At 38.5% G+C, this 27,679-nt stretch overlaps 1 protein-coding gene across 1 annotated transcript in view; it reads right to left on the bottom strand.

The window, feature by feature from the left end:
• ADGB (androglobin) overlaps positions 1 to 27,679 on the bottom strand; it is a 182,455-nt gene that overhangs the window by 48,218 nt on the left and 106,558 nt on the right. Inside the window, 9 exon segments of the mRNA XM_055136319.1 lie at positions 368 to 521; positions 1,961 to 2,095; positions 4,333 to 4,426; positions 6,670 to 6,807; positions 8,073 to 8,205; positions 11,950 to 12,117; positions 14,139 to 14,253; positions 24,072 to 24,213; positions 25,695 to 25,797. Of these exon segments, the coding sequence (XP_054992294.1) occupies positions 368 to 521; positions 1,961 to 2,095; positions 4,333 to 4,426; positions 6,670 to 6,807; positions 8,073 to 8,205; positions 11,950 to 12,117; positions 14,139 to 14,253; positions 24,072 to 24,213; positions 25,695 to 25,797 (1,182 nt within the window).

Raw genomic sequence — 27,679 nt, 5'->3', positions numbered from 1 at the left:
GAAAAAGAGAAACTGACTTGTTTGAGGACTTATTTGGACTGAACTATGTGAGTGCTTTAGCTACATCCCCATTTTAATGGTCTGCAGTATTCTATGATTTTGTAAAGATCAATGGAATGCTTTCCTTTCATCTCATTTTCTTTAAAGAGAGGAAAGAGCTGAAAGATGAGTGTTCTGGCACAGTCTCTAAGCGAACTCCTGTGTCTAATATATGGGGTCTCAGTGCAGATACACTAGCATCATATTCCTCCATATTCCATCATATTCCATGTCATGAAAGCATATATGTTCTAGTTCATCCTGAAACCCATATCAGGGTCTGGCTTCTCAGCGTCAAGAATGTGGAGGAGAAATTTTGCACACCTACCTTGTTCTTAGTATAAAAATGAGGTACCACTTTTTGAAACACCTTTGGCACTTGTTCCAAAGTATCATTGTCAACAACATGCAGTATACAGGCTGGAAGTACAGAATAGACTTTGGGAAGCAAAATCATATCTTGAGGAAAGAAAAATGTTTCCCTGTAATTATAAAAACATGAATTTCCTGGACGTTAGCCATAACGTTTGAAAGTGGGCTTTATGCTGAACGATAAAAGAAAGTCTAAAACTGGAAATCTACAAAGTGTCCACACTGTTTTCCTTAGTGGGGGAGAGGCAGCTGGTGCCTAGCCTTGCAATGCTGTAGATTAGCAGGTTGCCCAGAGATACCCAGGGCCTCAGTACCATACTCGATTCCTTAGCCTCTGGGCTGCATGATGTTTGCAGAGCTTCAAGCCACATCTGGGAATTCTTGGGCGGCCTTATGCAACCTGTTCAAACCCAAGTAGGTGAGGCATGACACGTGCTCTAGGCTCCGTGCTATCTCCTCGGTCCCACAATACTGTTTTCTTCTCTAATTACTGTTACTATACTCATTCTTATATACTGTAGACCCTTTAAAATCAAATACTATATGTAATTTATGATTTTACTTATTTTACCTTTTATGTCATGATTTCCTTCCATACTGAAAGATCATCTATTTATTATGTTTATTATACTTAAAAAATGTTAAGTCTATTATACTTAAAAATTATACTTAAAATGGGCTGGAGCAATAGCGCAGAGGGTAGGGTGTTTGCTTTGCACGCAGTCAACATGGGTTTGATTCCTCCACCCCTCTCTGAGAGCCCGGCAAGCTACCGAGAGTATCTCGCCCGCCCAGCAGAGCCTGGCAAGCTACCCCTGGTGAATTCGATATGCCAAAAACAGTAACAACAAGTCTTATAAAGAATACATTACTGGTGCCCGCTCGAGCAAATCGATGAGCAACGGGATTGCAGTGATACTTAAAAAAATTCTAACGATTAACCAGATATTCTTGTGTTTGTGTCCTTGCTGTTGTTGCCATTCTACTTTTTTACCCAGATGTTAAGGAGCTATAGCACAGCGGTTGGGCATTCACCTTTCACGCGGGAGACCCGAGTTCGATTCCTCCACCCCTCTCAGAGAGCCCGGCAAGCTACCGAGAGTATCAAGCCCGCACAGCAGAGCCTGGCAAGCTACCCGTGCTTATTGGATCTGCCAAAAACAGTAACAAGTCTCACAATGGAGAGTTACTGGTGCCTGCTCGAACAAAGCAATGAGCAATAGGATGACAGTGACAGTGACAGTTTAGGAGCTACCTCAAGTTCTCTGCTTTGGAGTTACTCCTGATGGTGCTGTAGGGATGGTGTGAGGTTCTGGGAATACAAACTAGTCTTCCTGCATGCAGAGAACATGCCCAGCACATTGAGCTGTCTCTCTGGCCCCATCTGTTATTTAAAGAAGCATGGCTAAAACTTTATATAATTAACGCGTCTTCAAACCAATGTGGAAGAAATGGCCGAAAGGTCCACAATCGCGTATAAAACTCTATATATGTGAATATCAAATAGCAATGGAAAGTTCCATCACTCATCCATACATGACAGTCTCACCTGAACACTACAAACCATGTGTTTGGTGGCTGCTCTGAATAAGTCACTGTGTAATCAGAAAAAGTTATCTTCGTTTCTTCATCTTGAAAGCATGGATAAGATTCCATTGACTTGCAGTTGCTTTTAAACATTAGTCTGAAAGTAAAAGCATAATTTAGAGACATAACCAATTTTTAAAAATATCTGTATTTTAGAAAATAGGCATAAGCAAAGACTATTATGAAATACTATAGTATGTAGATGTCTGGATTTACTCCTTCACAAAGGAGGGCTTTATATAGATTGAACTAGAGTAGAGAAGTCTTTTACATATACACCTAAATACTTTATGTATTTATCTATATTTTTATGCTCAACCATGAACAGTATTTATCAAAGGTTCCAAGCATGATCTGAAATTCTTCCATCATGTCAAGTTGCTCTTAGAAGATATTACTTCTCTAAAAGTACCTGAAGATTTTCCTTCATTTTCTAGCAGTTTGAGTAAGCTGATGAGAGGAGCAGTGTTTTTTTCTGTGTCCTTCTTGCATGCATTCTGCTTTTTTTTGGGGGGGGAGGGGGATCACACACGGCGATGCACAAGGATAACTCCTGGTTCATGCACTCAGGAATTACTCCTGGCCATGCTCAGGGGACCATATGGAATGCTGGGAATCGAACCCAGGTCAGCTGCATTCAAGGCAAATGCCCTACCCACTGTTCTATCGATCCAGCCCCAGATTTTTTTTTTTTTTTGCTTTTTTTTTTCCTGCGTATAGTCTGAAACATAGGTGAATGTGTCTTACCAGTTTGGGAAAGTGTTCAGCTTATATTCTCACAATATGTGACTACACTTATACGAATATTAGACCTAATAAACATGCTCACGTACCACTAAGTTCTTTTATTCTTCTCTCCAGTTTTTTCTTAGACTTGTGTTAGCTATATTTTATTGATTCCTCGCCAAATACACTGATATTTTCTTCTATTTTGCTTACTCTGCTGCTAAATCCAGCAGTACATTTTTATTTTAGCAGTTTTCATGCCATTTTCATCCAGCAATTCTTAAGTTAACCTAAACTATTAAGCTATTTTCTCTATCCCTATTCCTTGTTTTCTTAGACATTTCTGTCATTAAGCAATAAGTAATGACATTTCTGTCATTACTTATTGCTTAATTTTCTCTATTATTTTCTTTATATTTCTCTATTCTTTGCTTTCTTTGACATTTCCATAATTAGAGATTCTATCAAAGGAAGCTTCCTTCATTTCATGTATATTTCATAGCAATTACTATGAATGCACTTCTGTATATACATCAGATTAGCTGTTGTTTCAGATAATTTTCAGACTCTGCTCACTTTGGATTTTTCCCTTTATGGCCTTTGGTGCATACTTGAAAGTGCTCAGGGCTTAGTTCTGACTGTGCTCTGAGATCATTCCAGGCAGTGCTCAGGGGGCCATATGTGGTGTGCGGAGTTGAACCCAGATTAAACAAGTGCAAGACAAGCCCCTTGCCAGCAGTTTTTTCCTTCTGGGCCCCTAGTCTCTGTCTCAAATATAATTGGAATTCAGTTTTCCTCACGTTTTAGTCTACTTCGATTTGTCTTTGGTTCTAGGTATTGCCTCCTGTCACTGTCACTGTCATCCTGTTACTCACTGATTTGTTCGAGCGGGCACCAGTAATGTCTCTCATTGTGAGACTTATTTGTTACTGTTTTTGGCACATCCAATATGCCACGGGTAGCTTGCCAGGCTCTGCCGTGTCGGGGCAATACTCTCGGTAGCTTGCCGGGTTCTCCGAGAGGGGTGGAGGAATCAAACACAGGTCGGCCGCATGAAAAGTAAACTCCCTACTGCTGTGCTATCGCTATAGCCCTAAGGATTTTAATAATTTTGTTTAGTTTTACAAAATTTTCCACACAACCATAAAACTTTAATAAATTATATTCAGAGATTTTCAGTTTACATCCTCTAAATGTATTTCTATTGGATCATGATGAATTACAAAGCTTTAAAGGTATTTATGATTGAATTTCAGGTATGCATTGTTCCAACACCAATCCCTTCGTTAGTGACCATTACCCTCCACCAATGCCCCCAGTTTCCCTTCCCATCCCCCAAACTGCCTCTAAGGAAGGTAATTTCCCCTTTCTCCATTGTCCTAAAGTTCCCTTCCCTAACTTGAAATGAGTGCAATTAAGAGCAACAAAAAGCAGTAAGTACCATTGGAAATGCTTCAGACATCGAATGGTGGGTGTTCAGCAGGAGGCCATGATGTATTTCCAATTGCAGTCATTAGGGAACAATCAAGGAACATGGGAACATTTGAACAGAAACCTCAAAGATCACAATATACTGCAATAGGAAGAAATAGCATCAAAGTGTCTTACCTTAAGAGATAAACTGCATACTGTTCTAAATTCTGTTCTACCATAGCCCAGATTTTTTGTAGAACTTCTGCAGCAATGGCATTTTCCTTCGATTCTAAAAACAGCAATAAGAAACTACATAAAAAGTGTCTGAAAGATTTTATTCAAATACCTCCTGTAGAAAGAAGTTGAAAATTACAACTAAGGTGGCATTCAAAGTCACAAACTTGATTAAAAGTCAAATCGTGCATAAGATACAAAGGTGCACATCTCTAGTTGAGAGTCCCATGCATAATTTTTCCATTTAGGCAACTTTCCTTTAGTTTCAAAATTACAAATTTAATTCTTTGATTTAATTAAAAACACTGATGAAATAATTTGTACTAGAGATACTCTATGCACCAGAAATTTCCCTTGATAGCGCTTATGTCAGTAAAAATAATCCTTCTATTTTTTCCTTCCAGAGACCAATAGCTACATAAAACCCTACTGAAAGCCAATCTAAAGCATAATCTGTAATGGCTTAAGAATTTGTGAGGTTGGGTGGGGGGATGAAAAGCCATAGTTAGTAGGTTAAATTCAACATATCCAAGATTAGTATTTGTTGAAATTGACCTATCTTTCTTTCTTTATAGTGCTTTACAATGTCTGAAATTGACATCTTAGTACAGTTCATTGTCTATTGTGTGCTGATTACCTGTGGGGCACTAGATTCAGTATAATAGAAAACTCATACATTTTACTAACTACTGTACTACTAGAACATAGAGTACAAGAGTTCTTCAAAATACACATGATGAGTAAAAGTGCAGGTACTAAGGAATTAAATTGTCCAAGATTTTGCCACAAAAAGAAAGCAGTTGTGTGAATATAAACTTGTTTTATATCAACAAATCAAATCTTTCTCACTAGTTTGATAAATTATCCCACTAAATATTTCAAACAAAAAAATTTTAAGACAAAGTTTTTCAACATAGAACTCAATTGGAACTAAGGTGTTTCTTCTGAAAGTCACCACAACATATCTTTATGATTTTTCCTCTACAGTAGGTTTTATTTTAAGCCAATATAAGAAATTTTCACAAATGGATTATTTTCATATGCACAAATATGTCTCATATGATATAGCAATATACCTAAAACTCACTATGCCTTCTAAATTGATGTCGCTATAAACACACGTAGAATATTTTAATTCCTTCATAAACTCATCCATTTATTCATTTTATTTTTAAAAAATGGTCTGAAATATAAAATCATCTATGACTACTGCATCCATTTTATGTGCTGAGAAATGTAGTGAGGCAGAGAACAGTTCCCCATTTTTAAAGAGTTCACAATAGATTGGGGGGGAGGAAGCCAATATTTCTGTCTTCTCTTTGTCTCTCATAGTTATTACATGATTACCAGATCATCAGGCTCTGTATTCAGTTCTAGCACTAAAATGGTGAGTGTACAAAAAGGTAAGTAACATAAATCTGAACCTCAAGAAATTTTAATATTTAAAGGGTTGGATCTGGAACGATAGCACAATGAGAAGGGCATTTGCCTTGCACGTGGCTGACCCAGGCTTGATTCCCAGCATCCCATATGGTCCCTGAGCACCACCAGGAGTAATTCCAGAGTGCATGAGCTGAGAGTAACCCATGTGCATCACCGGTGTGACCCCAAAAAAAGACTTAAAAATAATCATCTAAGTCATAAAGTAGAATGATTCTAAAATATTTTTATTAACACATAATAAAAGAGAGTCTCTTGCCCGCATGCCTGGCTGTCTTCCCCAGGGCCCCTCGGAGGGGATGGGCTCCAGCTTCCCTCCTCACCCTGAACAGAGCTCCCAGTGGCCAAAGACCATTGGAACCTAGTCACAGCCATGCTCAAGGCCCCTCTCCACATGTATGGACAAGCCTCACGCATGAAGGTACGGGCAGAGGAACCCAGGTATGTGTAATCCCATCAAAGGCCAACATCCAGAGACTTAAAAGCAAGCTCCCAGAAGCAATGAAATATCTTATGACCTACTTCTCCCTCTGGGAGAAACTAGCAAGCTACTGAGAGTTTCCTGCCCACATGGGACAGCCACTCAAGCTTCCCATGGTGTATCCATATGCCAAAGCCAGTAACCAGCTGAATCTCATTCCCCTGACCCTGAAAGAGCCTCCAATGCGGCATTGTTGGGGAGGCTGAAAAGAGAGAGAAGAGGCTTCTAAAATCTTAGGAATAGGGCAAATGGAGAGGTTACTGAGACCGCTCTAGCAATTCGACGATCAAAGGGATTTCGTGATCGTGAACAAATAATAAATTCAAATGATCTTCTTGCTATACACAGTTACCCTGCAAATGGCTTAAAAACTCCACCTGGAGTCCTAGCCCTCATCAGCATTCGGACATAAATCCCTCGCCATAAGGCCTGGATTTTCGTTGCTGCCTCCTCATGGTGCACGGCATACTCTTTTTCCTTCACTAAGCTGAGGAATTTATTCTCTGTCCATTCCCCTGGAAAGAGAAAAAACAATTTTGGATTAAACATTTTTTCTAACCCTTATCCCACTTGAACACCTTTTAGCTACTAAAACCCTCTGGTATCTGAAGCACCCCAGGATAGGTTTGTTATGTTTTTAAAAAATTGGTTTTTGTTGGTTGTACTTTTTTATTTACATTTGATTTTGTTCTATAGGGGGCCACTCTCTCAACTGTGTTCAGGGGATCATGCAAGTCCCAGAGATCAACTCTGTGTATGAAAGGGCAGTGTTCTACCACTTGAGCCTCATTCTTGATCTCTAAAGGCCTTGTTTAAAAGACGGACTTTCCAGCGAAGGAATAAACTCTAGAATTGACACCCTGGAGAAGCGCTGCGGATTCACTGTGGCCGCAGTAAGAAAATGCTCTCAAAGTGGAAAGAGAGTGTTAAAACTGTATGGGAGAGCAAGAGGAGTGGGTATTCCTTGAAGAAAAGATTATTTATTTATTTATTTATTTATTTAATTTATTAGTGAGTCACAGTGACAGTACAGTTACAGATTCACACATTTTCGTGCTTGTTTTTCCCTCATGCAATGTTTAAGAGCCCATCCGTCCACCAGTGTCCATTCTCCACCACCCATGAACCCAGTATCCCTCCCACCCCCCAATCCCATCCCCCCACCCCACCCTGCCTCTGTGGCGAGGCATTCCAATTTGATATCTCTCTTTCCTTTTGGGTGTTGTGGCCTGAAATAGGGGTATTGAGTGGTCATCCTGTTCAGTCTCTAGTCAACGTTCAGCATGCATCTCCCTTCCTTGAAAAAAAGATTCTTCGTGGAATTTCTCAAATCATAATTCAGTAAGGGCATTCATACTTTTTCAAATTCAGGAACAAATAACGTGAAAAATCACTGCATTCTCGGAGCAGGAGAAGTAGTGTAGTGGATGGGGTAATAGCTTGCTACTTGAGCAATCTAGGTTTAATCCCCAACACCACAGGTGGTTCCCCAATCATGCCAGGAGTGATTCTTGAGCACAGAGCCAGGAGAAGCCCTGAGCACAGCTGGGTGTGGTCCCACAGGAAAAATAACAGCAACAAAAAAAGAAAACCTCTGGGTTTCTCTGGAAAGATGTGGGCTGGAGGACGTTTAACAGATCCTTGGAAGCCTTTGAATTAGAGCATCAGCTCTGCGACTGTCTTTTCAGAGCTGTTTGACCTACTCTGGGAAAAATCTGAGGGCACTTCATTCAAATGCATTTATCCATCAATTCTAGGAATTCCTCTGTCACATAATTACCTAAAGAAATCTCTTCCAGGGCCGAGTCCAGCAATTCAAAGTCGAAAACCAGGGCACGGAATGCAAATTTGAAGTTTGGAAGTTTGCTGCTTTGACAATTTGTCATTAGCTTCCATAGAGAAACTTTAAAGACCTGGGAAAAAGGAAATGTGTCTCTATACTTTTAGGAAATATACATTAATTAACCAGAGAAGCTCTGAAAAACACTAGAAGGATTATATAGGTGACCAATAGCCAGGGACAATCTCCCCCCACTTCTTCATCCTGAACTCTGGGAAAATCCTCTCCCTTTATCCTTTCTTGCAGAGGTTTCATTACGTCATTTCATTTTCTTCCCCTAGAAGCTTTTTTGGTCAAACACTGCACATATTTTTGAAACGGTGACAATATGAACTTTTGTGAATAAGTGCACAGAGAGTCCTTGAGATCACCTGACCGACAATGGTTGTCAGGAACTACAAATTACCAAACAAGCTCTCCTTTCATTCTAATGCTAAAGTGAGAAAGAAATGCACATCTTAGAATTGCTGATAGAGTGTTCCCTTCAACGCTAGAGAATTACTTATATATCCTGGTTTATTCACTCCTTCTCTTGAATATAGAAACAGAGACCAAATCTCCTAATCATGTTAGGATATGCTCCCTTCGGCCCCATTAACACACTAAATTGTTTGATGAAAAATACATAAAAAATACAGCAGCCATATTTTTCATGAGCTAAACATATCCTAAAAAATAAGTCCCAAAATTAAATGGAACAAAAGACAATATGATCTAAGAACCTCCTGTCCCCCATTTTCACAGTTTTTCTTTGGGTCATTTGTATTTTTAAGTACCAAGAAGTCCCTGAATTCTTATGATAATAATGATAATTATAATAACACAATTCTTACAGTAATTCAACACATCAAGCTCTTTATTGTGGCTTAAGTCAGTATTTTCTGTATTTGATAATAAAATAACGTAAATGTTTTAAATTAGAGATAAAAATTAGAAAGATGCATGATTATGCAAATCCTCTTACTCTAGCTCCAACTGAATATTCAACAAGAAAATTTTCTTCTTTCTCTTTGGCCCTATGGAGAACATTTCTGGGGAGATGTCTATTATTTTATGCATACTGTTTGTTTACATGATATTAAATTTTAAGTAGATGAAATGCTTCGATGCACAGAACTTATGTTTCAAAAATGAGCTCAAGATGGATTACAGATGAAAACATCTGATAAAAATTATAAAACTCTTAAAAGATAGCATAGGAGAAAGTATATTCTAGGTATGGTATTAAGTTTATAGAAACAGCAACAAAGGTATGATTCAGAAAACAAAGACGATTAAAATCAAAATCTTCCCTGTTAAAAAAATTGTCAAGATATTGAGAAAAGAAGCAATGGATTGGAAGAAAATATTTGCAAAATACCCACATGATACAGAATCTAGAATGAATGAAAATTAAACCTATGAAATTCTGTAAGTTGCAGGCAAAGTGGTACTAAATGGAAAATTTTTAGAAATACAGCCTACTTCGGTAGATAATAAGGTTGCAAACAAATTATTCTAAACATTCAGTTAAAGAAAATAAAATGAACTAGCAGGGAAAAAATAAAAATTATTAGAAGAAGTTAATGAAATAAAGGTAAAAATTATTAAAAATATGACCAAAGCCAATAATTTGTTACTTGGAAATCACAACAAAAGTAGAAACTTCTAGTCATACTCACAAAGAAATTAAGGAATTAAACACCTATCCTTTGCAAGATTGTCTATCAGTGGAATAATAAGAAGAATTTTTCAACACTTTCTATGAAGACAACATTATTCTTGTTGCAAAATCAGATGAGCCCTGCTAAGAACTGGACTGGACCAAAAAATCTGATGAGATGGTTGCAAAAATAGTCAATAAATTTTTTAAAAAACAAACTAAATAGTACATAAAGCATTCACCATGGTTAATAAATGTTTATTTCAGAGATGCAAAGATTGTTAAGCATAAAAACATATCATTGATATGTCCATGATAAACTACATGAACAAAAAAAAGGGAAAAATCATGATCATCTCAAAAGATGCGGAAGAAGCAAATGACAAGTTCAAATCTATTTTTGATAGAAATTCTCAGTAAATATTTCAGAAAGAATAACTTCAACATAGTAAAGGCTAAATAACAGTTGTAAAAAAAATGAAGTTTTTTCTCTAAGATCAGGAACAGAGCAAAGATATTTGTTCTCATCATTACTAGTCAATATTAGGTTGGGATTCCTTGTAAGCAAATTATTAGTGAAAATATTAAACCACTATTATTTACAGATGTCATGATAATACACAATGAAAGTCCCCAAACTCAAATAAAAAATGCAAGAAATGATATTACAGTGAATTCACAGAATAGTATTAAACCCTCCATAATATATTTATAATTAAATTAAAAGAAATAAGTAAAATAACCCTACTTATAATTGCATCAAAGCAAAAGCCTTGGAACAAATTTAACCAAAGAAATAAAACTCCCATACATGTAACATGATGATATTATTTGAAATTAAAGGAAATACAAAGAGAGGGAACAATATTCTACTAGAATAATAAAAAAGCCTTAAAATGGGTTTGTTACCAAAGAAATATGCCAAAATATATCATCATTGTATCACTGTTATCACTGTTATCCCATTGCTCATCTATTTGCTTGAGTGGGCACCAGTAACTCCTCCATTGTGAGGCTTTTTAATTGTTTTTGGCATATTGAATAGACCACAAGTAGCTTCTCGGGCTCTGCCATACGGGCAAGATACTCTCAGTAGCTTGCTGGGCTCTCCGAGAGGGGTGGAGGAAAATATATCATATACCAAATATATTATATACCAAAATATAAAATATACCAAAAAATTCAATGGATTCTCACCAGATTCTTCAGAGGAATCTTTACAAACATAGAACAAATAAATCATAAAATTTATTTGGAACTACCAAAGACCCTCCCCCAAATAGCAAAAATTCTTCAAGGAAATAATAATTTAGGTAGAAGTTTTGTGCTTCCCAATTTCAAACTTCAAACTACACTTCAGAGTGATAGTGATTAAAATAGCATGGCAGTGCTACAAAAACAGACACACTGATTGGTGCAACAGAATAGGAAGAACCAAGAACTTGCAATGGATCAAGAGAAATGTCTTCTGTAATTGATGTTAGGAAAACTGAACAGCCACATGCAAAAGAAGGAAACTAGACCCCCTACACAAATCTTAATTAAATATGGATTAAGTACTTGGATATAAAGTCTGAAGCAATAAAATAGAAAGATAAGAAACATATGCAGTATGATATGTTGCCTGATATCAGCCTTGAAGGTGTGTTCAGAGGCTTGAATCCATTGACAAGGTAAATAAAGGCAAAAGCAAATGGTGTTGCCTCTAGCAGTCTTTACTTATGGTGAAAAAAAGAAGTCTAGATCAAAATTGAAAGATTTCCCACTGAATTGGACAAGATACTTAAACATCCATATATCTGACAAATGGTTACTATTCAAAATATACCAAGAACTAAGAGTCCAACCATGATAAGAACAGCATCTGGAATTTTTTAAATGAGAGGAAGTTAATGCACATTTCTTCAAAATACACAAACAGATACACTTTATTATAAACTTTATCGATAAAGGCAACAGGACAAAATAGCATGAGATATTGGTTCCTTTCTACAATCAACACTAAAGAAAATAAGAGGCTTATTATCTCTTCTTATTAATGAAACGAAAAGATGAGTAACAATGAGATATATGGTTCGTGTTATCTGATCTGGAGAATCTCAATATGAGACACTTTGGAAGAACAAACTTTGGAAGAACATCTTTGGAAGAACAAACTGTCTTAAATATGCTTACCCTAAAGTGCTGTGCGGTTAACTGTTTGTCACCTAGGGGCGCAGGGTAGTGAGCTGCTTGGAGTTCCTTCAGAGCCTGAGGTAGTTTATTTTTATCTTTGAAATTTGCAATCACATTTCCAATGGCTTTCAAAATAAGTAAAGCCTGCTCTGTAAATCGTAAGCTCTCCTGTGAAAACAAAGCATAGCACACAGTCTTGCAATATTTACATGTCATTAAGTTTACAAAAATGTAATTTGTGCTAATCTATTAAACCTCCAATTAGGACTCACTCAAGGGTTATTTATAAAGCAGGGTTTCACACATTTTTCATAGTAGTGTCGTGACATCAGAGATATCAAACAACAGCAATGTTGTTAAAATGAGAACACAGAGGAAGTTCACTGTAACTTCTTGGGGGCCCAGGGGAGGATTTCCTCCTACTATTAGTTCCCAGACTTAGTATGAAAATATGTCTAAGGGTTTGCCTGATAAAAGCCAATGGTTTAAGAACTGAGGGGAAGAAAAGGATTTAGAGAGAAAAAAATTGTTTTATTTATAAAGGCAACAAGCAAACTATTCTGAGATACTGGCTACTTCTGGCAATTAACTCTAAAAACAAATGAAAAAGAGGAGGAAATGGTTGGAAATGAAAATAAAAATGAAGGGTTTTTTCCATATAATAGAACTACCAGGAATCCCACTTCAGAGAATATATATAATGAAAATAACACAATATCTAAGAGATATATGTGCTTCTATACTCACTGTGCATAAATTACCATAAAATTGAGTATTATTGAGTCCAAAAAAAGAAGAAAATATCTCTATTTGACATAACATAGGTGGGCATTTTGCTGAATGAAATTATACCCAAAACACCCACAAATATATTATGACATCACCGTACACAGAAAAAAAAAATAATTCTCAAGCTAACAGAAAGTGTAGAAAGTGGTTTTCGGGTAAGGCAAATTGGGAAAGCTTGATGAAAGGGTTTGACTCAGGTAAATAAGGCATGAGGATCTCACATAAAACGGGGTGATTACTGTTGTTAACACAATATTCTATAATTAAAATTTTGTTAGTAGAATTTAAATGTTCTCACACACACAAAAAGTATAATAATGTCAAATCGTGATCTCTGCAGCCAGTGTGTTGTTACAGTGAATACATATGTCAAATCACCCTGATATCTAGTTTAAAACATTAAAATTTGGGGTCAGAGAAATAGGACAGCAGTTAAGGTGCCTTGAATACAGCAACAAATATTAGGAAGCGATCTTTGAGTGTAGAGCCAGGAGTAAGTCCAGAGCACCACTGAGTATGACCCCAAACAATTTTTTCTATCATATCCTAAAAAATGTTAGGAAGGGAGAGGGAAGGAAAGGATGGAGCAAAAAAAGAAAGGAAGGAGGGAAGAGACACTAGTGACATTTGCTTCATGTTTTCTTTCAGATACGTCAAATCAGCATAGTAAGAGAAAGTAACAGAAGACAAGAGGACATTTAGAAGATGAGACTTAAGCTAGGGAATTTTCTATATATCCACTCCCCCTGAATCCAAAGGATAAACACCCCAAACACCTTAAGCCAGGAAAAGATTAAAGGAACTACTGCCATCCTATTTGAAACTACAGTAAGAAACGTTCGGATACTTCATAATTCTCTAAGAACCCATAATACTTGAGCTATTCATAGTTGAGAAAGGGGATGGACTCAACAGAGCAGAGGTCAAGGCAATTGTTCAAACCCCCCTAAAATGATTTGTCTCTGTTTCCCCCAGAGAGGTCAGATGGTTTATCATACACGCTGTATTTAAGAAATCCCTTGCAGGATACATCGGATTGTTTTGAACGTTCAAATAAAATTGTCACATTTATAAAAAAAAGAAGTAGCTTTTGTTCAAATCTTTGAAAATCTGGCAGAAAAAAAAAATCACTAGAGCTGTTGGAATAACACAGCAGGTAGGGCGTTTGCCTTGCTCTCGGCCAACCCGGGTTCGAGTCCTTTGTGCCTGTTGGAGAATCCAGCAAGCTATCAAAAGTATCCCACCCCCGCACGGCAGAGCCTGGCAGGCTACCCATGGCATATTCGATATGCCAAAATCAGTAACAAGTCTCACAATGGAGACGTTACTGGTGCCCGCTCGAACAAATCGATGAACAATGGGATGACAGTGCTACGATGCTACAGTGCTAAAACATTTACCGGTTCGAAGTTGGGCAGTACACTATCTTCATCCCCCACCGTGAAGCTCCCCATGCTGCAGAAGTGTAAGGTGTGCGCCACGAGAGCACTGGCGGTGAGCAGCAGCATGTGTCTCCTAAACAGAATGGACCACAGGTGAGGACCAAGATTACTTTGTTTTGAAAAAAAAAAAAAAAACAACCACATGTGTCTGTTAATGCCTTGACCTTTTGTGCTCACAGTCCAACATTAGCAAGATGACTGCTCATGTCATGTCAGATTTCCAGCCCTGAACTCTTCCTACATCTGCAATGTTAGAGACAATCAGTAGGTTTGAGTGGTATTTTTCATTAATATTATAACTATAATAACAATCGTTATTATTGATAACAGATTTGGAGAGATAATTTTAGATGCAATGTCCAACAAATACACTTGAACAGTCAATCATGAGGTTAAGTCTAGAAAAAAAAAATGGGGAAAAGCATAACTTCATACTGATACACCTATACAAAATTCAAATAGAAATTTTTTAAATATTCTGGGTCTGCTGTCACATCATTTAAACATTAGTATCAGTTCTATTCATCATCACTGACTTGTTAACAGGACAGGACCAATTTGAGTTTGCTTTTTCCTCCAAAATTTCTAAGTACAAGATCATTTACTCCAAAAGCATTGTCTACAAAAATGCCACTTCCTTCCTGGTTTGGACACCTGCACTAAATCTAAACACTGTGAAGATTTCAGTTGTGGAGCTAGAGCGACAATATAGTGGGTAAGGTCCTTGGTTTCTATGAGGATGACCCTGGTTCAATCACTAACAGCCCATATCTAAGCAAAAGTAGGAGTGATCCCTGAGCACAGAGCCAGGAGTAGAGAGGAAGAGTACAGCGTTAGGACTTATACCTTTCACATACCAGATCTAGGTTTGATCCTTGGGACTGCATGGTGTGGGATGACATTGGTTTGCCCTTTCTGCCTTGCCACAGGGAGCTTAGGTTTACTGGGTTTCTCCCATCACAATGCTCCCATTCCTCTGTGTTTATTTGTAATCTCTTCCTTTGTGCACTGCTTCCCCAACTATCAATCTAATCAGACTCTGTTAAGTTGCAAATAGTGCTTTTCTCTCAAGTCCTTTGAATAGTTAATTCAGAGCAATGTCCTTTTAGTATAGACACAAAAAGACACTTAATGCTATGCTTTTGTAACTTGGGAGTTAATTGACTCCAAATAATGAATAATACTCACTCCTGGGCATCTGTTCTCTCACTTACTCTTAAGTGTCAGTTACTCTTATTTTCTAGCACCCCAAAGCAGCGTCCTGACAAGGGACTAGATGGACCCATGGCAAGATGTGACCTACCATAGCATCAAAATGGGCCAGGGAAAAGTGCTATAATACTTATCTATAAATTAAGAGCATGGTCATGGACAAATTCTGACACGATCCAAAAAGTATCAACTACATTAGGATCCTACTAGAGTTAGGAAAGATTAATCTGACCTGAGCCTTGTAGTCTGAGATCTATAGCATGATGTCGCCAGGAGAGTCACCCTACAAGCTTAATGTATCTCTTACTGTTTCTATATAAAATAACTAATATTAAGAAGTAAAATGAAGATGTTAATTAAAATGTTAATTAAGTTATTGGACTAAGGAAAAGAGAAAAACCCCTAGGTAGTATTTTCACTCTTGAGCCTGATCTCCTGCCAGCAGGCAATCAGGAAGGGCTTTGATATGTTGATTGTGCAACCTGACCTGGAGAGAGAGAGAGAGAGAGAGAGAGAGAGAGAGAGAGAGAGAGAGAGAGAGAGAGAGAGAGAGAGAGAGATCAAGGCAGTGAGTTGAGGAATTGAGGTGGGGCAGGAGGAGATGGGAATGAGGAGCTTAATGAGACTGGAACAGGCACAGGGGGAGAATGGTATAAAATCAACCTTTATAGGTACAGAATATAGGCACAATGATCAAATGTGGAATATCTTATTTACTTGCATTTTCACTGGACTTCACTTTGTCAAAGATAAATGTATTCAATTCTTCAATACAAAAAACCACAAATATCAGCAATAACTAAATTCTTTTAAGAATACACCAAGAATAAAGACCTCTACATTTTTAGTGTGGAAAAATAATAAAAGGAAAAAAAGCTCCCATAAAATGACATCGAAATTGTGGGAATTTGTCGCCCTCACAAAACACCCCACAGGTGGGATATGCCCATAGGTAAGAGCATCTGAACGAAAATATTCGCTGAAATAAACCAGGGGTGGAACAATATAGCGGGAAACAACAGAAGAGAATAAAAAATATCTGCCAGCTACAAAAATGGAACAAGCAAGATGCAACAAAGTAAGATCAAGCAGCAGAATAAGACTGGTTAAAATTCCGCGAAAATTGAATGAAAAATTGTCAGGAGTTTACTCTGTATATTTAAGGGTGCCCAAGGATTCACTGAATCACTGTATCACTGTCATCCCATTGTTCATCGATTTACTCAAATGGGCACCAGGAACATCTCCATTCATCCCAGTCCTGAGATTTTAGCAGTTCCGTCTCAGTGGAAAACCAGTAGAACTGTTCTGTTGTACAAGAAGGGAGACATCCATGACATCGGCAACTACCGCCCAATCTGCCTGCTCTCTGTCGTCTACAAGTTGTTCACTCATGTCATCCTGAATAGAACAGGCAGAACACTAGACGAAGGACAACCATGTGAGCAAGCCGGGTTCCGAAGGGGATTCAGCAACATAGACCATATCCACACAGTGACCAAACTCATAGAAGTTTCGTGAGAATTCAAGATGCCACTCTGCCTAAAGTTCATCTACTTAAAGAAGGCCTTCAATTCTGTTGAGACTGAAGCGGTCATCGAAGCCCTAGCCAAACAGGGCGTTCAAACTCAGTATATCAAAATCCTCTGTGTATTGTGGATTCACCACCAGGATTTCTCCATTCTACAAGGAAGTGATCATTGATGTAAAGAGAAGGGTGCGGCAGGGGTGCTGTGAAATGATACCATTTCACTGAAACTCTTCAGTGCCACTCTTGAGAACATCATGTGATGACTGGAATGGAAAGGAATGGGAGTGAAGATAGATAGTCGACAATTACACCACCTCCACTTCGCTGATGACATCGTTCTCATGACGCAAAACATTAGCCAAGTGGCACAAATGCTGGCCGACTTCGACCACGAGTGTGGAAAGGTCAGACTGCATCTGAATCTCAACAAGATGATGTTCATGAAAAATGAACTAATTTTTCAAAACCTGACACTCCATTTGCTCTCAATGGAATGAACATCTCCGAATGCAGCAGCTATGTGTACCTGGGTCAAGAACTCAACATGAGGAACAACTTGGCACCAGAACTGCGCAGGAGGAAGAGAGCAGCGTGGGATGCCTTCAAGAGCGTTGAGGAAGTGGTTAAGAGGACAAAGAACCTCCGAGTCCGAGCACATCTTTTCGATTTCACTGTTCTTCCTGCACTAACATATGCCTCGCAAACAGGACGAGAACGCTATTCAGATAGCCCAAAGAGGAATCAAAAGATCTATGCTAGAAGTATCAAATCTCACTCAAGTGAGAGAAGTAATGCGAAGTTCTGACCTCTGTTGATGGTCAAGAATCAGGGATGCTGTCACGTTTGCCAAGGCATCAAAAATCAGATGGGCCGGTCATGTAATGCAATTCAGAGATGACCGCTGGACTAGAACTGTTACCAACTGGATTCCATAGGATGTCAGAAGACCGCGTGGCTGCCCACCAACTAGATGGTCAGATTTCTTGTCAAATCCCTAAATGAATGATTTGAGGCTCTTTCTGTTCCTGGAGCAAGCAGATATCATTAGGCTGGACTAGCACGTGACAGAGACAAATGGCGACGTTTCTGGCACCCGCTCAAGCAAATAGAAGATCAACGGGACGAAAAGTGATACAAGTGATATCTCCATGTCTATTCATTTATAAGCAAATTTCATATCTTTATCTCTCCTAACAGCTATGTAGTATTCCATTGTGTAGATGTGCCAATTTTTTTTTTTTAATCAGTCATCTGTTCTAGGGCATTTGGGTTGTTTTCAGGTTTTGACTTTTGTGAACAGTGCTGCAATGAACATATAGGTACAGATGTCATTTTTCTGTGCTTCTTTGCACCCTCCGGATATCTTCCCAGAAGTGGTGTTGCGGGGTCAGATGGAAGCTCAATTTTTAGTTTTTGAAGGACTGTCCATATTGTTTCCCCAATAGCTGGGCCAGTCGGCATTCCCACCAACAGTGAAAGAGTATTTCTTTCCCCCCCACACCCACGCCAGCACTGGTTGATTTTGTTCATTTGAATGTGTGCATGTCTCTGTGGTGTGAGATGATATCTCATTGTTGTTTTGATTTGCATCTTTCTAGCAAATGTGGACTAGCGATGTGGAGCATCTTTTCATGTGCCTTTTGGAAATTTGTATTTCTTTTTTGAGGAAGCTTCTGTTCATTTCTTCTCCCCATTTTTTGATGGGGTTGGGATTTTTTTGCTAGTGTCTTGTGTATCCTGAATATTAATCCCTTATAAGATGGGTATTGGGTAAACATTCTTTCCCATTCTGTAGGCTCTCTCTGTATTTTGGTCACTGTTTCTTTTGAGGTGCAGAAGCTTCTTAGTTTGATGTAGTCCCATTTGTTTATGTTTGTTTCCACTTGCTTGGTCAGTGGTGTTTCATCCTTAAAGATAGTTTTAGCTTCAATGTCATGGAAAGTTCTGCCTACATTTTCCTCTATGTGCCTTATGGATTCAAGTTTGATATTGAGGTCCTTAATCCACTTTGATCTGACTTTTGTGCCTGGCATTAGACAGAGGTCAGAGTTCATTTTTTTGAAGGGAGCTCCGCAGTTTTCCCAGGTTTTCTTGTTTTGTAGCATAAAGCTTCTCAAAGTAATCCCCCCGAGGATCCTCTGAATTTCTGAAATTTCTGTTGTGATGTCCCCCTTTTCATTTCTGATTCGGTTTATTAGAATTTTCTCTCTACCTTTCTTTGTGAGTCTTGCTAGTGGTTTACCAATCTTGTTTACTTTTTCAAAGAACCAGCTCTTGGTTTCATTGATCTTTCGGATTGTTTTTGGGTTTCCCTCTTATCAATTTCTGCTCTGAGTTTTATTATTTCCTTCCTCCTTTTCAGATTGGGTTCCTTTTGTTGGTCATTATCCAAGCTCTTAGACTGTGAGGTTAGGTTACTTATGTGGGCTTGGTCTCCCTTCCTGAGGAATGCCTGTAGAGCTATAAACTTTCCTCTTAACACCGCTTTTGATGTGTTCCATAAGTTTTGGTAACTTGTTTTCTCATTTTCATTTGTTTCCAAGAACCTTTTGATTTCTTCTTTGATTTCCTTTTTAAGCCATTTGTTGTTCAATAGTGAGCTGTTTAATTTCCAGGTGTTCGATTTGATTTTCTGTTTGTGTGTGTGATTTATGTCTATTTTCAGCGTATCATGGTTTGAGAGGATCGTTGATACAATCCTCTTAATTTTATGGAGGTATGTTTTGTCACTCAGCATGTGGTCTGTTTTGGAGAATGTTCCATGCACACTTGAGAAGAATGTGTACTCAGTTTTTTGAGGATGAAGTGATATATATATATATATGTATATATATACACACATATATATATGTGTATATATATATATATATATATATATATATATATATACTAAGCCCCTTTCTTCCATTTCTTCCCTCAGATAAAGTATGTCCTTGCTAAGCTTGAGTCTGGTTGACCTATCGAGAAGTGATAAAGTGGTGCTGAGATCTCTCACTAGCATTGTGTTGCTATCGATGTCTTTCTTCAAATCAATGACTAGTTGTTTTAAGCGCTTTGCTAGTCCCTCATTAGGTGCATATACGTTCAGTACTATAGGGTCTTCCTGCTGTACAGATCCCTTGATCAATAAGAAATGACCTTCACTGTCTCTTGTGACCTTCTTCAGTCTGAAATCAATGTGGTCTGATACCAGAATGGCCACCCCGGCTTTTTTTTTATGGGAGTTGTTTGCCTGAATTATTGTTTTACAGACTTTGACTTTGAGCCTGTGTTTGCTCTGACTGTTGAGATGTGTTTCTTGCAGGCAGCAGAATGTTGGGTTCAATTTTCTGATCCATGCTGCCATTTTGTGTCTTAATTGGTGCGTTTAGCCTATTGATATTGAGAGAAATTATTGTTTTTGGGTTTTGTCCTATCTTTATGCTGAAATTTGGGGTATTGAGGGGCTTGTATTGTCTTAAAATATCCTGTTTAGTTGTTCTTGTAACCATGGTTTTGAATCTATGAAGCTCCTGAGCTGTTGTTTGTCTGTGAAACTGTGTTGTTCTTCTGTTATGGTGAGGCATTTATTTCGTTGAGTTTTTTCACTATATCTCACCACTGTTTTCAGGCCTTGAGGGTTTCATCAGATAAGATAGCAGTGAATCTTAAAGATGCTCCTTTATAGGCAATTTATTTCTTTGATCTTGCTGCTTTCAGAATTTTGTTTCCAAGGTTTTCGTCATTTTGATCAGGATGTGTCTTGGGGTATTTTTATTTGTATTTCTTCTAGTTGGTACCCTCAGGACTCCTGAATGTGGTCGCATGCGTTCTTCAGCTCTGGGAATGTCATAGCAATGATGTCTTTGACGGTTTCTTCTTCATCAGGGTTTTCTTCCTGTCCCTCTGAGACTCCAATAATTCTTATGTTGCTAGTCTTGCCTTCATCCTGATCCTCTCTTGACATCTGTTCCCGGATTGTGAGTCTCTTTTCCATTTTCTTCTGTTGTCTGAAGAGTCTCTGTACTTCATCTTTGAGCTCACTGATTCTGTCCTCAGCAGCTGATACTCTGTTGCTGAGGCCATACATTGAGTTTTTCAATTTGCCTACCAGGTTTGTCAGATATGACATTTCTGTTTGTAATTTTGTTTGAATTTTCCTCATTTCGACTTTCAAATCCTCTTGTATTTTATTGGCAGTGTGTTCCATTGCATCTTTTAGCTCCCTATGCGTCCGCAGTAGCTCCCTTCTAAGTTCCTTGTCAGAGAGGTTTTCTAGTGCTTCATTACTGTTGGGATCTTCTGGGCTAGACTCTCCACTGAGTAAGCTTGGTGGTCTTCTGCATTGTTTTACCATTGTGACCTGTGTGGTTTAGACATTCATACACCCTTTTACTTTTGTGGATTTTTTGTTTTGTTTTGTTTTGTTTTTGCTTTTTGGGTCACACCTGGGATGCTGGGAATTGAACCCAGGTCGGCCGCATGCAAGGCAAATGCCCTACCCACTGTGCTATTGCTCCAGCCCCTTACTTTTGTGTTTTTGGTGTAGTATTAATTGAGGTGGGGCTAATGACTTATTGACTTAGTGTGTTTCTGGTGGGACTGGAGCAATAGCACAGGGGTAGCTTATTTGCCTTGCACGCAGCTAACCTGGGTTTGATTCCTCAGTCCCTCTCAGAGAGCTTGGCAAGCTACTGAGAGTATCCCACGTGCACATCAGAGCCTGGCAAACTACCTGTGGCAACAAGTCTCACAATGGAGACGTTACTGGTGCCCACTCAAGCAAATGGGACGACAGTGCTACAGTGCTATAGGTGGTTAAGCTGTTCTAGTAAAAGTTCCACCTAAGAGGATAACTTACGGTTCTAATGGTATATGGAGGAGAAGAATAGCTCATGGTCACGTTAGTAACCGCTGCTTGGGGAAGGGGACATGCATACCTGACAGATACCTGGATGGGATGAGGAAACAGTTTAATTTTCTAATCCATCCTGCCACTCTGTGTCCCTTGGTTGGTATTTTCAGTCCATTGACATTGAGAGAGATTATTGTAATGGGGTTTGTGCCATTCTTATGTAGGACTTTGGTGTACCTGCGGTGCTTGTCTTATCTTAAAGTAGCTTTTTCAGTTCTTCTTGCAACAATTATTTTGAGTCTATGAAGTTCCTGAGTTGTTTATGTGTGAAGCTGTGTATTGTTCCTCCAAATTCGAATGAGAGTCTGGCTGGGTAAAGTATTCTTGGTGAGGCATTCATTTCACTGAGGTTTTTCATTACATCCCACCACTGTGTAGGCCCGGAGGGTTTCTTCTGATAAATCTGCTGTGAATCTTAAGGATGCTCCTTTATCAGCAATTTCCTTCCTTGATCTTGCTGTTTTAAGTATTCTATGTCTACTTAGGGTTTTTGTCATTCTGATTAGGATGTGTCTTCTTGTATTTTTGTTTGGATTTCTTTTAGCCGGTACCTTTAGGCGGTACCTCCTTGATTTGGGTGTGTGCACTCTTCAGATTTGGGAACTTCTCAGCAATGATGGCTTTGACAGTTACTTCTTCATTAAGGTTTCCTGCTCCTTTGGTAAACCAGTGATTCTTATCAAGTTCCACTTGACTTCATCCCAATGTTCTCTTATCATCTGTTCATTTATGTTGTGGTTATTCTCCGTGTTCTGCTGCTGCCTGGAGATTTTCTGCACCTCCTCTTAGAGCTTCTCATTCTGTTCTCAGCAGCTGTTACTCTGATGCTGAGGCCATCTAGTGAGTTTTTCATTTCACTTACAAGTTCCTTCAGATCTGTATTTATGCTTGCATTTTTGTTTACTAGTTTCCTCATTTCCACTCTCATATCCTTTTGTATTTACTTGGTAGTATGCCCCATTGTTTCTTTGAGCTCCTTATGCCTCCTTAACCGTTCCATTCTAAATTGCTATCAGAGAAGTTATATAGCTCATCATTACTGGGTGGGTCAACTGGGCTACCTTCTTCCCTAACTAAGACTGCTGGGTTTCTATGTTGCTTTATATTGTGACTTTTGCTGTTTGGAGTTGCTTCTTGCATTCTTTTGTGTGGTTAAGAACTTATGTTGGGATGTTTTTGTATGTTTATGATGAGTTATGGAGTAGTGAAGAAATACTTAGCTGTGGGCAGGTTTAGATGGTGCCTGCAGATGAGAATGGCTCTTCTGGGTCCAAACGCCAGGCCCGACATCTCGCCAAGCACCTGGCAGGCCCCTCCCTTCCACGGGTAGGTGTGGATGGACCTATTTAAGCATTTTCATTTGTTGCTTAAGCTTTGTTTTCAGTGAAAGAAATCAGAACTTCCCTCTGCTCACGCAGAGCAAGATTTTTGAGAAGTGTGACATAAGTATTTCATTCATCTAAGTATATTGAGTATATTGAACATACTTTTATCAAGAAAACTTCTCAGTTATATAAATTTTTTTCTAAATAGGTGGTTCTGGAAGGATCATAGTTTGCACTCTTGATACTGATATCACTCTGTGCTTGCAGTGCAGCCACACCGTGACCATCCCCAGCCCTATCTTTATCCCAAACCACCCCCACACACAGCTCCAAGTGAGATGTCTTAGTTCACTGTCCCATTCCGTATATGTTAATATACTTTACCAATTTTATTTTTGAAATTTAATAAAATACTGTAGGAAAAACTATCGCTTGGGAGGTAAAGTGCTATGCATCTCAAGTTGATTTTAAAGGAACCCAAGCTTCGTGCTAAGAAATAAGAGTAAGATTTATCTCCAAAAGTGACTTTTTTTTAGCAGAATAGTTGTATAAAATTTGAGGTGAAAAGCATTTAAAAACATATTGTTATTAAATAAATTAATATACTATTTATCAGTCACTATCTCCAAAAATTCAGTATACAGCTTATCCTGTATTTTTTAATGGAATTACCATTCTTGAGCCATAGAATAGGGGTTAAGGTACTTTCTCAGCATGTGGCTGGCCCCTGTTTGATGCCTTCACTATGTATGATACCCTGAGCAAGGCTAGGGGTTACTCCTGAGCACAGAGCCAGGAATGGTCCCTGAGCACTTCTGGATGTGGTTTTGTGTCATTGAAAATTATGTCATATCATTTCATTGTTTAATAGCCAACAGTTTATAAGTCTTCAACAATTCCTAGTATGGGAAAATGAAATCACTTCATACCCAGGAGGCAGACGAATCATAGCAGCTTTGGTCGCATATGTGTGAATCTTCAGAACAAGGTTGCCTGGTTTTAGAGACTTCCAGTGAACTGACTCAGCCGTGAGTAGTCCGGGCTCTAGGAGAGGACCGTCTTTACTTAAAGCTTTAGGAGAAGTAAAATAGAAATATATAATAAAATTTGATTGTGAATATATTAATATCAACATCAATGGCACTGGTTTTTATCCAGTATCAGTATTAAACATAGAAAGATATATGATAACCCAAATGAAAGTCAGGAATTAGAGATAATTTAAAACTGTTAAAGAATATTGAAAGTTATTCTGGGTTAATAAACATCAGAAATAATACTCACATGGAATCTAGATTGTCTCTCATGTACTAATTCCCTCTTATAACCTACCTCCCATATGAAGTAGTGAGGGATGAGGAAACTTGGGAGAGGAGGAGAAATAGGTTTATTGTATGTGCCATATCATCACTTTTGTCATCTATAGGAATAGTTACAAAATCATTCTAGATGTAACTTTCAAAGAGGAAAACCACATGTCTGAGAAAATAAGAGATTTTCCTTGCGTTAATGATAATACATAATCAAAAAAGCTCATGGATGTAGTTTTACCTTTAATTTATATTCACTGACTGTGGATAGAAATAATACCTCATTAACAACAAAAAAAATCCTGTTTTTTAACATATAAGTTTCTTCCATTAAAATGAATAAATAATACTGACTGTTATTCATTAGTAGCAGAGGACACAATACCTTTTCCCTCTTATTTCCATATAACACTCAGGCTGAAGCTATAAAGCCACACCATGTATCACAGATGACATGGACTGGCTTAAGAGTTATTGGATAGGTAGACATACCAAGTTGATTCCACTGAAGTTTGGAAAGTTTATGCATATCTTTACTCTCTGCAGCTGTACATGAATATTAGGTATATGATGGTATGAAATAATGGTCCCTGCCCATTAAGATGAGTTAATATTCAACGTCAGCATTCGGCAAATATTTATTTAAAATCATCTGTGCTGGGTACTGAGGGGAGAAACTTAAGTTTTAATAAGACAGGTCAAGGAATTAAAGAATAATATTCTGTGCATATGTGCGTGTATGTGCAAAGGATAGTTGCATCCTTTCATGGATAGTCTATCCTTTAGAATAAGAGGAATGGATGACTAAATTGAAAGAGCTTATCATTGAAAGATAAAGCAAGTTATTTCTTCTTTATTTTCTCTTCTCAGTGCAAACATCAGTTAACAATGAGTGGTAATGCTGTGTGTGTGTCTCTGTGTGTCTCTCTCTGTGAGAGAGAATGATAGAGAGAGAGATTGAAATAACCACCCATGAGAATGAGAGTGGGAGAACAAAGGAGGGGAAATGTGAGCAGAACTTGGAAAATCTTTTCGAAATGTGTGATTTTTCAGATTAAAATAGGGGCTACGTCGTATGTTTTGTCTTTTTTGATTTTTGTTTTGTTTCCTCTACTCAAATCAGCTGCTCTGATGCAACCACAGATTGGGGCAGAGTGAAGAGTTGAACCAACACTAGTATGACACCAACAAAGGAAGATAAGCACTCACGTGGCGTAGTGTCGGACCATGCTATTCTCTTACCTCCAGATTCTCCCCAGCGTACCAATGCAGAGAAGCTAACCAGCAATTCAATAGGTTTTAGACTGTCCACAAATAAATAGTAGAGCACACGATCATCTGAGAACTGGAACAAATCAGACCAGTGTTCTTAACATTAGTCTATGATGCCGTGCTTTCCACTCCTAAGTATAATATAATGCCTAAGATTTAGAGAGAAATTGCTGTCTCATGTTGGGAGCACAGGGTGTATTTCACAGACTGAGTGAGAGAAGAACTTCATCAGTAGGGGTTGGCAATAGTCTATGGCAGATGATTCTGCAGGAGGGAACGGGATTGGCTCCACTTAAAGGAGACTCAAAGCGTTTTTCCCGGAACACAGAAGGAAATTATGCTTGTCCAGGCAGGGAGAAGAGAAAATAGGTGCAAGAATGAGAAGTTCTCAGAACATATCTTGTATAGGAGAGGCATCATCCTGGGGTAACTTCAGCAGAGAACGGAAATAAATGCCTGTTAGCATTTTAATAGCGGAACATGTAATACAAATCCTTTACTCCTTTTTTTCACATCTTCAGAATCTAGCCATTGAATAATAATGCCTCCATCTAGATTTTTGTTTAGGAGAAGTAAAAAAGGACTGAACAAAACCAGACTCCTCTAAAAGAAACTCAGGAGGGCTGCATGCATCTTTTCTTTTACAGGGAGTAGAGGGTTAGATGCACCCTGCAAGGTCTAGGGTTTACTCCTGGTTCTGAGCACAAGGATCACTCCTGGTGGGCTTGGGGGGCCATTTGGGGTGCTGAGGATGGAACCTTGTTTGGCATCCATCTTATTTGACTGCATTTTATTTTATTTACATATATTAATTTGTTTTTTTGACATATTTACAAACTTTCATGATTATGTTTTAGTTATACTATGTTCAAGTACTCATCCCTCCACCAGTGTCCATTCTCCACCACCAATGTTCCCAGTATTCCTCCCGCCACCCCCACATCTTCCCACCCCCAGCCTCTGTGGCAGGCACATTCCCTCTTAGTCTCTCTCTCTCTCTGGTGCTATGGTTTGCAATACAGGTACTAAGCGGCCATCATGTTTGGTCCATAGCCTACTCTCAATATGCATCATCCATCTTGAATGAGCCCTTCAACCATAATTTCTTAGTGGTCCCTTCTCGATCCCAGCTGCCTTTTCCTCCAGCACATGAGACTGGGTTAAGCCGTGGAGAGATCCTCCTGGCTTTTATCTCTACTATCTTTAGGTGTCAGTCTCCTTTTATGTTACTTTATATCTCACAAATGAGTGCAGTATGACTACACTTTATAAGAATTTTTTTTTCTTTTTGGGCCACACCTGGTGATGCACACACCTGGCTCATGCATTCAGGAATTATTCCTGTTGGTGCTCGTAGGACCATATGGGATGCTGGGAATCGAACCCAGGTCAGCTGCATGCAAAGCAAACACCCTACCTGCTATGCTATCATTCAGCCTCTATATGAATATTCTTAACACATACATTATGGACAGAGAAATGGATACAGACAGACAAAATAATCTCCCAAAGGTCACAATTATCTTCAAGTAATGGAGAGTCAAAAGCATTTCTGTTTGTAGTCCTTCACAGCATTCATATTTACCTACCTCACTCCAATAGCAGTACTCTCTACCTTTGCCCTATTATTGTCTTTAAAATTCTCAGTGTGACAGCATAAATTTGACAAGATGGTATATACTGTCTTTAATAAATTTAATTTTTGGTTTACTTTAAAAGCTTTTCAGATAATTTTAACCCAGTATTTAGATAACCAGTTCTAATTTGCAAGCAAAGTGTCTATAGCTGTGACAAATGAAACTTTATTAGTGAATCAAGTAAAGCAAGATTTCTTGAATTGCTGGGTTTGTGGCTTTAAATGATGAACTCCCCCAGTAATTTCTAGCTGTTTCCATTTGACAAGTCCTCCCCTACCTACCCCCTTCTGGTTCCCATTTGGCTTTAGCATGTCAGTG

This window comes from Sorex araneus, chromosome 4, assembly GCF_027595985.1.
Source record: "Sorex araneus isolate mSorAra2 chromosome 4, mSorAra2.pri, whole genome shotgun sequence".
Taxonomy (NCBI): domain Eukaryota; kingdom Metazoa; phylum Chordata; class Mammalia; order Eulipotyphla; family Soricidae; genus Sorex; species Sorex araneus.
Note: the sequence above shows the minus strand (reverse complement) of the source record. Positions and strands in the feature narration are given on the sequence as shown.